This window comes from Balaenoptera ricei, chromosome 9 (assembly GCF_028023285.1).
Source record: "Balaenoptera ricei isolate mBalRic1 chromosome 9, mBalRic1.hap2, whole genome shotgun sequence".
Taxonomy (NCBI): domain Eukaryota; kingdom Metazoa; phylum Chordata; class Mammalia; order Artiodactyla; family Balaenopteridae; genus Balaenoptera; species Balaenoptera ricei.
In genome coordinates, this window is record NC_082647.1 from 8,257,863 (window position 1) to 8,273,700 (window position 15,838).

Sequence of the window (15,838 nt, forward strand, 5' to 3'; positions counted from 1 at the left end):
ATATAGGACAGGGAGGTGGGCAGAGCTTTTCTGATATCAAGCCTGTCACTCTTGCCATAATGAACGAAGGTAGTAATAATGGTGGTGATAACAACCAGAGAGCACTGACTGTGCAAGGCTGCGGGGAATTGGAGTTTAAAAGAACCACTGCAGCGATGCAGTTATGATTATTCTCATCTGCAGCTGAGAGAAGGTTGTGAGCAGGAAGTGGAAGACCAGGGAGGTTAAGGAACTGGTTCAAAGGCACATGGCTGGCGAGGGAGGGAGTTGGGATTTGGAGCCAGATGTGTGTGATTCCAAAGTCTATGCTATTCAAAGTGCTGCTCTATAACGTTGCTACTCAGAGTGTGGTCCACTGGCCAGTGGCAGCAGCAGTAGCATCTCGAGTCCTGGCCCAGACTTCCTGAATCAGAATCTGCATTTTACCAAGATCCCCAGGTGATTTCTGAGCACATTAAAGTTTGTAAAGCACTGCTCCTCAAGACCTCCATACTTTTTTCAAACTCCCACTAAGAATCCAAGCTTCCATCCAAATTTCCACTTTGTCAGAATTTTCACCCTTGATATAATATAAACTGATCCAGGATGGGAGCCATGCCCCATTTTTCTCAGTAAAGGCTCCTAAGTTGAATTAGATCCTAGAAGCAGATCCTGGAAAGGTAAGAAACTGTTTCACCTAGCATTTTTCTTGATTCCAAACATGTTCCACACCAGAAATTCTTAGAACCAAAGGAGCAAGCTTAACTCTCTTCTGCAAAAGTTTGGAGAGATCACTTGGAAAATTCAGCAGAGGAACCCAATGGTGGGGATTCAATTTACAGAACAAAGTCCCTCCTGTACCTGGGATCCTGTGACAAGTTCAGGGAAAGGATGGGCACCCAGGGAGCGGACACCAAGGAAGCAAGACTCACTCAGCCAGGCAGATCTCCTCTGTGGGATGTGATGATTCCTCTAAATACAAGCAGTATTTGAAAGGATAGGGGGAAAGTCAGCCACATGCATACAAATACCACATCTATTGTAAAACAGAAATACTACCCCCCAACTGTAACTAATTTTACTTCCCACTTCTACAGTGAGTTTGCAGCTAACTTTGAGTGGCCAAATAATATTAAAGAGCTGATTCTTCTCAGGGGCGCTGTCCACTTCTAACCATTTAAAGTCACTCTGGAGTCTGGAAGACCAAAGGGAAGGCTTCCTTCTTTCTGCCTCTGCTGCCTGTGTCACTGGAGCTGCCCTTAGATGTGCCCAGAGGGCTCAATCCTTTAATGGGAATCAGCCTAGGTTTTGATCCTGAAAATTTCACTATTTCTGCTTGTTCTTAAGAGACACTCTGGCTTCTCGGTCGGTAGTAGCCTATGGCAATAGCAACAGAGGCTGGAGCATTAAGAAAAAAATAGAAGTTAATGGTTTCTACACATAACTGTGGGTGGTTTTTATTTGTCTTTTCCCTGTTGGCTACTATCAGCCAAAAAAAATGCCTAGAACTAGAAGTAAAAACAAAACACACAAAATAAAGAAGTCACTAACTTTCTGTCATTGACCCCTCATCCCTATGGTTGTGAGTTTTCTATCAGGGTTTCCAGACAGTTGATCCCACAGCGGGGCAAGATTAAGAGCTCAGCACCACTTTATTGCTCTGCTTGGCTGTTGATGGGCAGGGACCCAGGGTCAGAGTTCCAGGTCAAAGCTCCTTCGGATCTCAACATTCATCTTGGCCACAGGGAATTACTAAAGATGAAGGCTCGTGTCAAACTCTCTCTCCCTGTGCTCTGCCATAAACCAACTGGGAGCCCCTGGGTCGGTCACTTAACCTCCCCATACCCAAGTTCCCTCGTCTGTAAAATGAGAGGTTTGTACTGTCTGATCTCTAAGTCTTCCACCGCTAGAATGTTGTGATTCTTTGTTCTTGCTTTTAGCTGTACTTGACACAAGTACATACATCTACATTTCATGGGAAGAAATGGGGAAACGAAAAGAACGTGGAGCATCTGCTCTGGAACCACACCGATCTTCTGGCCCCAGCTCTGAAACTCATTGGCAAACCATCTAATAAGTCTGATTCTGTTTTCTCATTGGTACAAAATACAAAGATATCACCGCATACAGGATGTTGGGAGAATCAAAGAGAGAAGATGAATATAAAGCGCATGGCTTACAGCCTGCATGCTGGGCCCTTTCCCTTTCTCGTCTCTTCCAAGCCTGAAGCAGCAAAGAAAAGGGGGATAAGCAAACTGTCTACTCTTCTCTGGAGCCCAGGGAGCGGCTTCCTCTGCACAATCAAAACCGCTTCCTGAGCCCAGATGAGCAGCTGCCCCTCTCTCCTTGTCTAGTCCTCTTGGGCGGCACTGAGTGTGTCTCACACAGGGAGATGGTGTGGCCCGTGTGTGCCCCTGGGTCCATCCTATGGGGAATGATACTCATTTGAGCCCCCAGTGAAATTGTCTTATCCTGGGAGAAACAACATGTAGATAAGTCATTGCCTTGCCTTCCTTGGTAAGGGAATGGCTGGTGATGGCCTTGGTTTGTAAAAGTCTTACAGTAAAGACAGGGTGGCCTTTATATATCTCGGGCACATATGATTGCATTCCCAAAGAACAAATGTCCACAGTCATTTGGATAAAACTCCATCATCATCTTTATTTCTTTCACTCTCAGCTTTGTCTCTGTCCTCTGAGTGTTCCTGTTGGATGTGGTCTGCCTTGCCTTTTCTTCTTGGCCTCTCAGAGTCACCTCCGTAGCTCTAAGAACCTGAATTTACATCTTAAATGCCCACCATAACTCCAGTGCTTGGCCTGCTGTGCTGACAGCCAGGGCGGGTTTCAGGCACGGACTCAGCTGTCCTTGAGTAACACGTTTTCCTGATTGTTTCTACCCAAGTGTATTAAAAACACTTGCCTTTGTAGAAAACTTGCTCCTAATTAATTGTTTAAAGTCTCTGTATCCCTAGAGGAAATCTGGGAAATCTTTACCTTATATGGTGGAGAATAAACCAATTATCTAGCAAATACTTTCTACAATTAATTATAGTCACTATATATAGTACAAAAAAGACTCTTACCTCCAAAACCCGAAATAGTTTGTTTTTGAACTAATTCCATAGAAGTTTAGCAACTCCGTCCAAGAACAATTATATTTTTAAATTTGAAAACAATTTCTACTCTGTCAACCGTTTCGGTCCTCTAAATAGCTCTCTTGTTTCTTCCTAGGCGAGTAGGCATGGTTTAAGGGGGTAATTTGTAATCTTACCTCACTTTTTATCTTAGCTAACCATCCATCCTCAGTCACACTTTCAGTTTCATTTAGATTTGAGGCTTCCATTTGAACGTGTTTGAAAAAAAAAACCCCAAAAGTATAAGGGCATAAGCATTTTACAGTGCTATATGGGAAATGCAGCAGGTCTGGAACTCACTGATTTTCTTAGCATTTTGATTATATGGGTCTATGAGTTCAGGTGAATCAAAGTAAAAATGAAACTCAGCAGGCATGATGAAATCAACTGAAACTGCCGAAACCGTTGGTCAGAGCCCACAAAAATTGTTTCATTCTCTAAGACTGGGAGGTAGAAGCAGACCTAATTCAAGAGACAGGTTCCGGGAGCTGTCATCATTCAACTCCTCAAATAGAGAAAGACATTTCTCGACAGTGGATTTGGTTTTTTTAAACTGTACCTTTGCACAGACTTCAGTAAATGACACAAAGTTAATCTCTGAAAACAACAGGATAGATGCATGATACCACTTTTTAACTCATACAAATTGGAATCTAATCCCCCCAACATTCATGCTGTGTTGGTAACTGGACGTGGGTGGGGAGAGACCCAGATCAAATACTTTTAAAACAATTTAATTTCTGCCATTGACTCAGGGATGAGAATGGAGTCGGGGAAACAAGCCTGACCTTGTGCAGAGAAAGCTGTTTATGTTCTCTGCTCTGTCTTTCCTCTGGGAGCCTCCCAGAAGCAGCAAAAGGGGGCACAGAAATTTGTTGCGTAGATGACATTTTAAAAGAAATATTTTGTTCATCTGTAAAACAGAAAGGCTAATATTTACCTTACCTACCTCGCAGGGGGCTGTATCCAAGGACACCATACATGTGTAAAATCTGGAAAATGCTATGAGGTAGACACTTTATCATTACTGTGTCCACGTTAGAACATTCTTAAAAGGAAGGTGAGCATCAAAACCGCTAACTGCTACCTGGCAATTCAGGTACGAGGTATATAACATGGCCGGTTGCCTACAAAAAAACGAAGATCTCTCTCTCTCGGACACAAAAGTATTCCACATAATTGCAATTAAAAATTGACTGTGCTTTTATTTTCATGAAGTATCAGGTAAAATACAGATAAAGTCTTGATGAAGCTGCAATACTACAAGAATCCTGAGGCCATGCAGTGTCAATGAACAGGATAGCTCTTTGTCTATCAGTTGGTCCTAAGAATGTCTCTAAGAGCAACAGCCTTGGGAAAGAAATGCAAATGAACACTGACCACCATACTTCTCCTATTTTCTCTATTTAAATATAAAGTCTGCCTAAAATATACTATCACTCCCTTCTTGAGCACCAGTTGCAATAATTTTAGACCACAAGTCTATTAAATTATAAAACATTTTATGTTTTCCAATACTTTTTAATGTGCATTTCTCAAAACATGGTTTGAAATTCTTTTTTTAACTCACCAGAGTACCTAGTAAAGTGCTAGACAAATAGCAGACACATAATAAATTCTTCCTGAGGACTGATTTATTAAGAGAAAACATGCTAATATTAGCTATAAACTGTTAATACACTCCCACATATACTATTTAAAGTAACTGGACTCTTTAAGAGTGGTAAAAAAAATTTGCAGAAGTGGGATTGTACAACTATATTGACTTAATCCATTACTTAATGGGAACCCTTTCTCTAATTTAAGGCTAACTTTAGAATTAGAATTGATAAGTGAGAAATACTTTACCTTTATATATTAATGAGTAATTATGACATAATGAAACTGATTTTCACTAGATAACCCATGAGAACCTGCCTATTTTGAGAGTGACACTATAGTCCATCTTTCAAAATATGTGTTTAAAAAGGCATATATATTATTATTTTATGTCAATATCTTTTCTTAAGCAGTTGAAACAAAGTTTCCTATTGCACAGTTCTACTAAGCTAGACATACGAAGTATTATTGTTTAATAAATGCATGACAAAGCTCTTTTGACCAGTTTCATTTTAAGGATAGCATTTTCATTCTCTCTGTGTTAAGAAGGGAAAAATCAGTACAAACTCCATCTCTCTTTTGTATCAGGAACACTGTGTGGTTTAATTGCTGACAGCCTCGATGTACTAAGTAGTAAACAGCTGAGCATGCATCATTACATTCCTTAGGACACCTCTTTGAGTGGATGCAATAATTTATTACATTGAGTAGGTCTAATTCTCCCTTGATTTATGGAAGCGGTAATAACATTCCGTCTGACAGAAGGCTTTGCTAGGAGGAATCCAGATCTAGGCACTAAAATCTTTATGGCCTCCCCAGGAGGAGTTGGGACGCAGGTGGTATTCTGAGCACCACAGCGGAGAAAAAGGAGGGGTTTGCCTGAGGTCTTTTGACAAGTCAGCTACTCAGGGAACAGAATCTAGTCTCCTGATGCCTAGTGCACAATCACAAAAGCATACTCCTGGAAGGGCTGCCCAAATCATGTGTGCAGACGCGAAGAGGGGAAATGACACCCAGGATGCTCACTGCAGAATCCCCATAGCAGCCTGTCACCGGTTCCCTCCGACTACGCATAAAGCACACTGAAGGGTATCAAACAACATAAAATCCTAATGGTACCCTTAATTAGGTGGGATCATCAGGCTAACTCCCTGACTGCCAACAGCCCCAAATTCCTCTCTGTGGTGCCGAATCTTGAAAGCAAGATGTAGTTACAGAAACACTCTTTGGCTTACAAGGGACCATCAAGCTCTGATGATGGTGAAATTTGATAGCACTAATGTCAAACTTTATATGACGATAATCCAAGTTTACAATGATACATTAAGCCCTAATGCTACTATTTTTATCACCGTAAACTCAGTTTGGGGTGATATAAATAGTCATGCTAATGGCATTAACAGCAGCACTCTGGAAGCACAGCTGTTGAGTGCTGCTTTTATGCTGTTAGCATTGCTACTTTATCACCATAAACTTAGGTAGTCACATTTGCTACATACGAATATACAAGAAAGATGGATAGCCACATTTTATGCCCGTATCTAGCCTCCCGTACTGAAGACTTACAGCTTGCTGCCCTCCTCTGTGTGTTAAGGTCTGCCTAGCCCTCCAGTTGGCTCTGTTTATACCGAACAGCAATCTGTTTTCTGCCAACCTCGCGTTTGCTGGGAAACACTATTTAAAATTGGTAAGGAGGTGCCAGCCCCAGCTACGGGCACACTTACTGTCTCCTTGGCAGCGCAGGGGACCCACACTCAGTTTGGCTTCCGAGCCTTGCCGGTCAGTATCTCCAACCACCACCTGGCTTACTGGCAGGTGATCTTTGTAGGTTAAGAAGCCAGCGTCCTTCCTCCTGAATCACAGGGAAAGACAGAAAAGCATGAGGAGGCTAAGTTAGAAACATGTCTTTTTGATCATTGTTTAAGTTGTCTAACAATTGACCACATTCCAATAAATGCTCAGAGGTGCACTAAGTAGAACCACAGTTAGAGTTGTTCCCTCTCTTCCATTGGGTGGTTCCACAGCTCATGGCTCAGAAGCAACTGTGACCGCTTTGCCTTCTGGAAAACAAAACGGACAGCCTGATTTCCAGAGAGTCACAACCGATACACAGAATGCTATTTCAGGTTGAGTGTAGACTACCACGTTGCTTGAAGTACACACACCAAATGCTGAGCATGCACGCAGAGTTTGCTGTTGTCACGGAATCAAAAGTTCAACAAAGCCAACCTGATCTCTTGCATAAAATTAGAAACAAAACCCTATTAAAAAACCCCCTTGTCTCCTTAATTGCTTTGAAGCAGTTGCTTCAGAGGCTTTCTTCCCTGCTGTGCATCAGCTAAATAAGAGATACTTGTAGGTCCTTCATCTCTTCTTGTTTATTTTAACAGCTGAAAGAGTTTATGCAAAGTTTCCAACACAGAGCAGGTGCTCACTAAGTGTCTGTTTCCATCGATAATGAGGAGTGGAGTTGAGATGCCAGCCCAATTTGGCTTTTCTCTTAGATTTGTTCTCTTGTTTATTCTATATCTATCTTGTTTCAGGTCTCCTAACTCAACCCCATACCCACTCTAAATAGAGGAAGAGGGCAAGGCTAGTTGTAAAGTATTGATTCTAGGATGAAGCATAGAAATACAGGAGATGTTCTTCGGGATGGAACCAAGGTGAGCTACCATGCAGCACAGATTTCACCTTAATAGGAAATTCCTATCCCCTCATCCTCCTTTTGTGCTGCTGTGGCCGAGAGATTCCCTCATTTGGGGCTAGATGACTGGGAGGCACAAATCAGTGTAAGGTCATTCCACAAATTTATCTTTTTGCATGATTTTCTGCACTGTTCAGCCTGAATGTAAATGAGAATTTTGAAATTGTATGTACAACTGATCACAGGAAAGAAAACTGATTTTGGATGATAGAAGAATGAGAGAAAAGTTGGGGGGGGGCGGCGCTGGGAGGAATTGGGAGATTGGGATTGACGTATATACACTTTGGATACTATGTATAAAATGGATAACTAATGAGAACATACTGTATAGCACAGGGAACTCTGCTTAATGCACTGTGGTGACCTGAATGGGAAGGAAGTCCAAAAGGGAGGGGATACTTGTATATGTATGGCTGACTCATTTTGCTGTACAGTAGAAACTAACACAATATTGTAAAGCAGATATACTCCAATAAAAATTAATTTAAAAAAAAAAGAAGAATGAGGGAGAGAGTTCAATAATCAGGTTAAAGATCTGTCATTTGCATCTCTTGCAGGGAATTGAGGATAACCAACTTGGAAGCCTGTCTCTAAAATGCTATGCTATTAGGAGCAGTTACTTGCTCCTCTGACCTTCTAGAAAGTCACTGAACATATGCTCCTTCATGTGTCAGGACCCACAGAAACCCAGGAAGGAGTCACAGAATTTAGCCAGTGGACCGCAAACAAGTGTATTTTCCACTGCCTTAGTTATTTCAATGAGTTTCCAAGATAAAGTTTAAAAAAAAATTTTTTTTTTTGGGCTGCTGCCACATGGCATGTGGGATCCTTAGTTCCCCGACCAGGGATCGAACCCTCACCCGCTGCAGTGGAAGTGCGGAGTCTTAACAACTGGACCGCCAGGGAAGTCCAAAAAAAATTTTTTTTTAATCAAATGAGAACTAAGATCATGCAGAAAAGCACTGTGATTCTCACTGACATTGCAGCTACTGGTGATCCAGCCTCAAATCATTTATAAACCCAACTCCTTATATTAGAACTTCTATCAGTTAAAATCATGTTAGAGAGGGAAGAAAGTCTTTGCTATTAAATTTGATATTTAATGTTTCTTAAAGGGAAATAAATGAAAGCACCCTTAATAATATACTGTGATTTGACAACTTAGTAGAATAATGTGCATTCCTGTGGAACTTCAGGCCGAGATTCTCTACAAGTTCATTATCACTTAGAATTAACTGACTCTAGATCAGGGATTTGTGAGCTAAGTCCTGAGAACCATTCATCTTGTCGCTTTTTCTGTGATGGCCCATAAGCTTTTTTTTTTTTTTTTTTTTTTTTTTAATATTTATTTATTTGGCTGTGCCAGGTCCTAGTTGCAGCATGCGGTATCTGTAGTTGCAGCATGCATACTCTTAGTTGCGGCATGTGGGATCTAGTTCCCTGACCAGGGATGGAACCCGGGCCCCCTGCATTGGGAGCGTGGAGCCTTAGCCACTGGACCACCAGGGAAGTCCTATTTTTTAAAATTTTAAATGGTTGAAAAGAAATCAAAAGCAGAATAATATTCTGTGCCATGTGAAAATTACATAAAATTCAAAGTCAGTGTCCGTAAATAAAGTTTTACTGAAATAAAGTCACTTTTTAATTTAACTTTTTTTTACAATATTGTCTATGGTGCTTCCAGGCTACACTGGCAGAGCTGAGTAGTTATAATAGAGACCATATGGCCCTCAAAGCCTGAACTATTTATTATCTGGCCCTTTATAGAAAATGCTTGCCAACTCTTGCTCCAAATCATCAGTGTCCATTTTTCCTTTGGGAATTTATTGAGCAAATATCCCACTGACAATCATGGTGGCCTAATGTGCAACTTATCCCCACAGTCGAGTGTAGGGTTAGGGAAGGGGCATGAGAATATCTCTGAGGTGGGGAAAAACGCATTTAAGCCAACATTTGTTTACTCTAGCAGCGAGAAGTAACTTAAACCTTATTAATAATTAACTTTCTGATGGGCGTTGCACCATGTGGCCTGCAGTCATGTGTCAGGATGCTCAACATCCTTACCTGATACTTGGTATTGTTGGTTCGTTTACAGTGAATGAGAAAGTGACTACTTTATAACAAATCTTGTGTTACTATAAGAGTATTTTGGAAACAAATGTTCGGAAATATTCCAATCACTATGTAATCTTATTGCCAAAATTTATATGTGCATAACCTCATAAGAATTTACACATCTACACACTTCCACAACTTGAAAACATAATTTTAAAATATTTGTAATAATCTTGTAAATGTAGAGTTCCAGTGGGTTTTGGACTTATTTTATAATACTGAAATGGGTCATTATTCAGTTACTTTGCAAATAAAACTTATTCAGAGATGACAGAAATTTACTACATTTTATCAAAACCTTTGCATTACTGGTCAATGAAACTGAAAAATTAACATCAAGATTCAGTAGGTGCACTTAGCAATATACCTTTATCTAGTTTGTTATATGTACCTTTAGGTAATATTTTTCAACTATGATAGCCAATAAAGTCAAGTATCAAAATGAAAAACACAGAGAGGCAGATCTTCAAATTGGTAATCCAAGATTATTTAAAATAATATGTATTTAATCACATCACAGTTACTAAAACAATTAAAGGAAAAATGATTAATTTCTATTAATATTTTAGATATTATTAATGACTTTATATCATTTTTTAAAACTTTATTTTTTTTTATATTGAACATAAAATGTTAATTCACTAGAACCTGTATCTTACTTTTATACTTATTTGTAAATATGTGCTCAAAAAATTTTTAAATAAGGTATCAAAAAATATGAAGAACACTGCTCTAATTCATAGAAAACAATAATAACAATACGGCATCTATCATTGAATACCTATGTATATTAGACTATTTCTTGTATACAACATCTAATCTGAAATCAGTTCTTCCGTAGAGGCATCATTATCCCCATTTTACTGATGAGAATCAGAGAATTTATCTTGACCAAGGTCACCAGCTCATAACTACAGAGTCTGGATTCAAATCTAGATTATCTGGATCCCAATCTAGGATTTTCCACAAAAAAGAGGGGAGAAACAAAACAGAAGAAAACCAAAAAACAACTATGTCAATTAAAAGCCTTTTTCTTTTAATTTTCATTTACAGATGAGGTGAAAATGTACCTTTTTAGATACACTTAGCTATCCTGAAACATTGAGAAAATTATTTGTGATTAGTAAGTTCAAAGGTATCTGTAATGTTATACTCACAGGCACCCCCTACGCCATCAGCACACTAAGTAAAAGTGGTCTAGAACCACCCCATCCCCAAGCTAACCACTGTTTTTAATGGTATATCGAAGTTTACAAAAGGTTCCAGTTCAGCTAATACAGAAGTCCCCCTCAGCCTCGGGGGATACGTTACAAGACCCCCAGTGGATACCTGAAATCACAAATAGTACTGAACCCTATATATACTATGCTTTTTCCTATATGTACTGTATATGTCTGTGATAAAGTTTAATTTATAAATTAGGCACACTAAGAGATTAATAACAACTAATGATAAAATATAACAATTATAACAATATACTGTTATAAAGATGTGAATGTGGCCTCTTTCACACACACACAATATCTTATCATACAAATTTAATGCCTTTTGCATCCTAACTAAGCACTGTGTTGTAACTTTTGCAGTTTGAGGTATGACAGCAAAACTACCACGAATTTCTTTTTCCTTCTTCACAGTTTCATGGGCAGAACATTCGTTCTCACCATGAACCTTAGCAACGTCAGCATATGGTTTTCTTTCCGTATTAAGCTGCCACCTTTTCACTTGAAAGCAGCGCTTTACGGCTTCTCTTTGGCATAGCTGAATTGCCAGCATCACTGCTCTTGTGCTTTGGGGTCATTATTAAGTAAAATGAACAAAAGCGCTGCAATTTTAAACGAATGAATTGTTTATTTCTGAAACTTTCCATTTAATATTTTCAGATCATGGTTGACCAAGGGTAACTGAAACCACATACAGCAAAAACTTAGATGAGGGACGACTGTAGTGATAACCCTCAGATATTCCTTAACCAAACCAAGAAAAGAGGAGAAAATAATTAGCAGCTGAGAAAAAAAAATACAAAGTTACCTTCTCGATCACTTTTGATCAGGGATATAAATAGGGCCAGGGATTTTAAAGTCACAATCAACTGTTTGTGAAACTCACTGAACAGTCAACTCCCCTGGAAACAAATTGGTTGTGGAAACAAATTCATGGGTGGCAATAAAGTGGTTTGGCTAGCATGAAGTTTCTTGTGTGATCCTACAGCATAACCCACTTTCAAAAAATGATGTGTGGATGAATAGAAAATAACCTGAGACCTGAAGAGGCACCCTTCCAAACACCTATAAGACTTCTATCTTAGCACCTGTGTGAAAATTACTTAGCAAGCAAAACAAGCCTTCACTGAAAGTTATATCTTTAATGATCGAGGTCAATCTAATTTAGGGAGATATTCAGTAACTATTTATCATGTTAGCATAATCTAATTATATCTATTGCTAGGCTGGTACATTAGAAAAATTCTATCATCCATTTCAAATAGGCCCTGAACTCAGACTCTTGCATAATCTTTCTATCAGTGTTGTTATTAAAGGAAAACTTGATTCTACAGAGTTTGCTTCTCTAACCTGGCATTACAGTTATTTTGCGTCAGTACTATTGTTCTGAGGAACTCTGTCTTACTTTGCTGCTCTTCCCTTGCCTTCTTTTCTTATCCTGCTGAGAAAGCAAACAAGCCTCTAGGCACGCTGGTCTTGCCCTTAGCTCAGTAAAAAAAAAAAATCCTTAGACGAAAATAAACAGTCCAAACTTACAATTATAAGCTTGTTTTTCTACCAGATGTTATAAAAGTTACCACACTATGAGTATGTTCTATAATTCCAGCAGAGAAGAATTTCTTCTGCTTTGTGAAGTTTTAGAAGTACTTGTTTACTTAAAACAAACAAACAAATAGAATTACAGTCAGTGAACATTCATGTATTTCCATCACAGAATCACCAAGGTAGAAATTTCTGGAAGAATACAGGAAGTCAAAGATTTAGCTACAGAAGATGTCAAAGAGACATAGAAATGGGGAATAAACACATGAGAAGATGCTTAATATCATTAGTCATTAGAGACATGCAATTAAAAATCTACTGAGACGCCACCTTACTCCTATCAGAATAATAGAAAAGACAGATAATAAGTGTTGACGAGGATTTGGAGAAACTGGAATCATCATACATCGCTCATGGGATTGCAAAGTGGTGCAATCCCTTTTGAAAGTAGTTTGATAGTTTCTAAAAAGTTAAACATAGATTTACCGTATGACCCAAAATTCCATTCCTGGATATCTACCCAAGAGAAAGCATATGTCCACACAAAGACTTTTAGGTAGATGATTACAGAAGCTTTATTCACAAAAGCCCCAAAGTGGAAACAACCCAAATGTCCATCAACTAGTAAAAGGATAATCAAAATGTAGTATATCCACACAATAGAACATTGTTCATCAGTAAAAGAAATTAAATGTGGATACATACAACACAAAATGAATAAACCTCAAAAACATGATGCTAAGTGAAAGAAGTCAGACACAGAAGACCACATATGCCATAACTCCATTTATATGAAATGTCCAGAAAAGGCAAGTATATAAAGATAGAAAGTAGATTAGTAGGTGCCGGGGTCTGGGGATGGGAATAAGGATAAATGGCAAATTCCCAAACTACCTTATAATAGAAACTGCATCTCATTCAGCAAAAACCAAATATCTATGGTTTACCAGGACATGCCTAAAAGTAAAATTCTATTCAATTGTCACCATTGGCCGCTGTAATCTCCTGGAAATGCCAATACTTTATAGCATTAAATCATCTCAAGGACCATTTCTAAACTTTTTGGGATATTTTGTGTAATTTTTGGTTCAAACAATATGTTCAAATTACCTATAAATTTTTGTATCTTTCCTCTGGACCCTTTCTGTCTCCTAATGGCCATCCCCAGACATTATGCTACTTCGGAAAAAGTAGACTGTACTTTTTCCATAGCAAGTACTCAGAAAAAGTAGGCCAGATGGGTATAGCCGAGATGACAGATAGGAAGATCCTGAACTCACCTCCTCCCTCAGGCACACCAAAATTACAACTATTTACAGAGCAACTATCTATGAGAACAACCTGAAGACCAGCAGAAAAAAGTTTCCACAAGTAAAGATACAAAGAAGGAACCACAAGACAGGTAGAAGGAGTGGAAACAGTGTATAGTCAAGACCACACTCCTGGGTAGACAACCCACAAATGGGAGAAAATCACAATTGCAGAGGTTCTCCCCAAGGAGCAAGGAGTCCAGGCCCCACACTGGGCTCCCCAACCTGGGCGTCCTGCACTGGGAAGATGAGCTCCCAGAACAGCTGGCTCTGAAAGTCACTGTGGCTTGTGTACAGGAGAGCTGGAGGGCTGTAGGAAACAGAGACTCTGCTATTAAAGGATACATGTAAAATCTCATACCCTCTCAAGCCAGAGCAGAGGGAGTATTTTGAAAGAAGCCTAGGCCAGACCGACTTGCTGATTTTGGAGAGCCTTTTAGAAAGGTAAGAAGCAACTGGGACTCCTTCTGGGGATACAGAGGCTGGCAGCAGCCATTTCGGGGAGCTTGTTCTACCACGAGGACATTAGTGCTCGCAAGAGCCATTTTGGAGTCTTCCCTCTAGCCTATTAGTGCTGGGGCTTACCTTCCCACCAGTGGGATGGCACCAGCCACAGGTCCTCCCAGACCCAGCAGCCAGCTGCCCTGGACATGGACCTCTCTACCAAAAAGCCAACACCAGTCTGGGGTCCCCCCAGGCCCTGCAAGCAGCCACCTGGGACTCAGCCTTGCCCACTAGTAGGCTGGCACTGGCCCTGGGAGCCCCTGGACTGCACAGCCAACTGCCCTGGGACTCAGCCCTAACCACCAGCAGGCAAGAAGGCACCACACAAAGCAGGGCCTGGCAGCCAACTGGGCTGAGGGCCAGCTCTGCATGCCAGCATGCCCACAATAGTCAGCTCCTCCACAACAGAAGGTCCCATGCAGCTCACACAGAGGGCATCCATAGAGCATATAGCTACGGTGACCAAAGGGGAGTTTGCTGCTGGGACCCACAGGATGTCTCCTACAGAAGAACACTTCTCCAAGATAGGGAAATGTAACTGACCTATCTTATACACAGAAATAAACACAGAGAATTAGGAAAAGTGAGGAGACAGAGGGATATGTTCTAAACAAACAAACAAGACAAAATCCCAGAAGAACTAAATGAAGTGGAGATGAGCCACGTACCTGATAAAGAGTTCAAGGTAATGATTACAAAGATGCCAAATGAACTTGGGAGAAGAATGGATGAACACAGTGAGAAGTTTAACTAAGAGTCAGAAAATATAAAGAAGCAAACAGGTGACAAATACAATATCTAAAATTAAAAATACACTAGATGGAATCAACAGTAGATTAGATGATACAGAGGAACAGATCAGCAAACTGGAAGATGGAGTAGTGAAAATCACCCAAGCTGAACAGAAAAAAGAAATTAAAAAAACGAGAATAATTTAAAAGACCGCTGAGACAACATCAAATGTACTAAAATTGGCATTATAGGGATCCCAGAAGGAGAGGAGAGAGAGAAAGGGAGAGAACTTATTTGGATAAATAATAGCTGAAAAGTTTCCTAACCTGGTAAAGGAAATAGGCATCCAGGTCCAGGAATCACAGAGAGCCCCAAAGAAGATGAACCCAAAGAAGTCCACACCAAAATACATTATAGTAATTCAATAATAAATGGCAAAATTAAAGATAAAGAGAGTCTTAAAAGCAAAAAGAGAAAATCAACTAGTTACCTATAAGGGAACTCCCATAAGACTCTCAGCTGACTTTTCAGCAGAAACTGTGCAGTCCAGAAGGAGTGGCACAATATATTTAAAGTGATGAAAGGAAAAAAACCTACAACCAAGAATACTCTATCTGGCAAGGCTAACATTCATATTGGAAGGAGAGGTAATCAATAAGGACATTGCATAATGATAAAGGGAACAGTCCAAGAAGAGGATATAATAATTGTATGTATATATTCACCCAACATAGGAGCACCTAAATACATAAAGCTGATATTAATCAACATAAGGGGACAAATTGACAGTAACACAATAGTAGGGTACTTTAACACCCCATTTACATCAGTGGACAGATCAACCAGACAGGTAATCAATAAGGAAACACAGGCCTTAAAGGAACCCTCCTACGCTGCTGGTTGGAATGTAAATTGGTACCGCCACTATGGAAAACAGTATGCAAATAATGTTAAAAATTAAAAATAGAACTATCATATGATCCAGCAATTCCACTTC

The 15,838-nt window shown here is 39.8% G+C and overlaps 1 protein-coding gene across 2 annotated transcripts in view; it reads right to left on the reverse strand.

Moving 5' to 3' along the window:
* CNTNAP2 (contactin associated protein 2) overlaps positions 1-15,838 on the reverse strand; it is a 2,085,708-nt gene that overhangs the window by 372,029 nt on the left and 1,697,841 nt on the right. For both annotated transcript variants that reach the window (XM_059933152.1, XM_059933153.1), the window contains one exon: positions 6,436-6,563. In XM_059933152.1, coding sequence (XP_059789135.1) covers positions 6,436-6,563 — 128 coding nt within the window. The remainder of the gene's footprint in view (positions 1-6,435; positions 6,564-15,838) is intronic.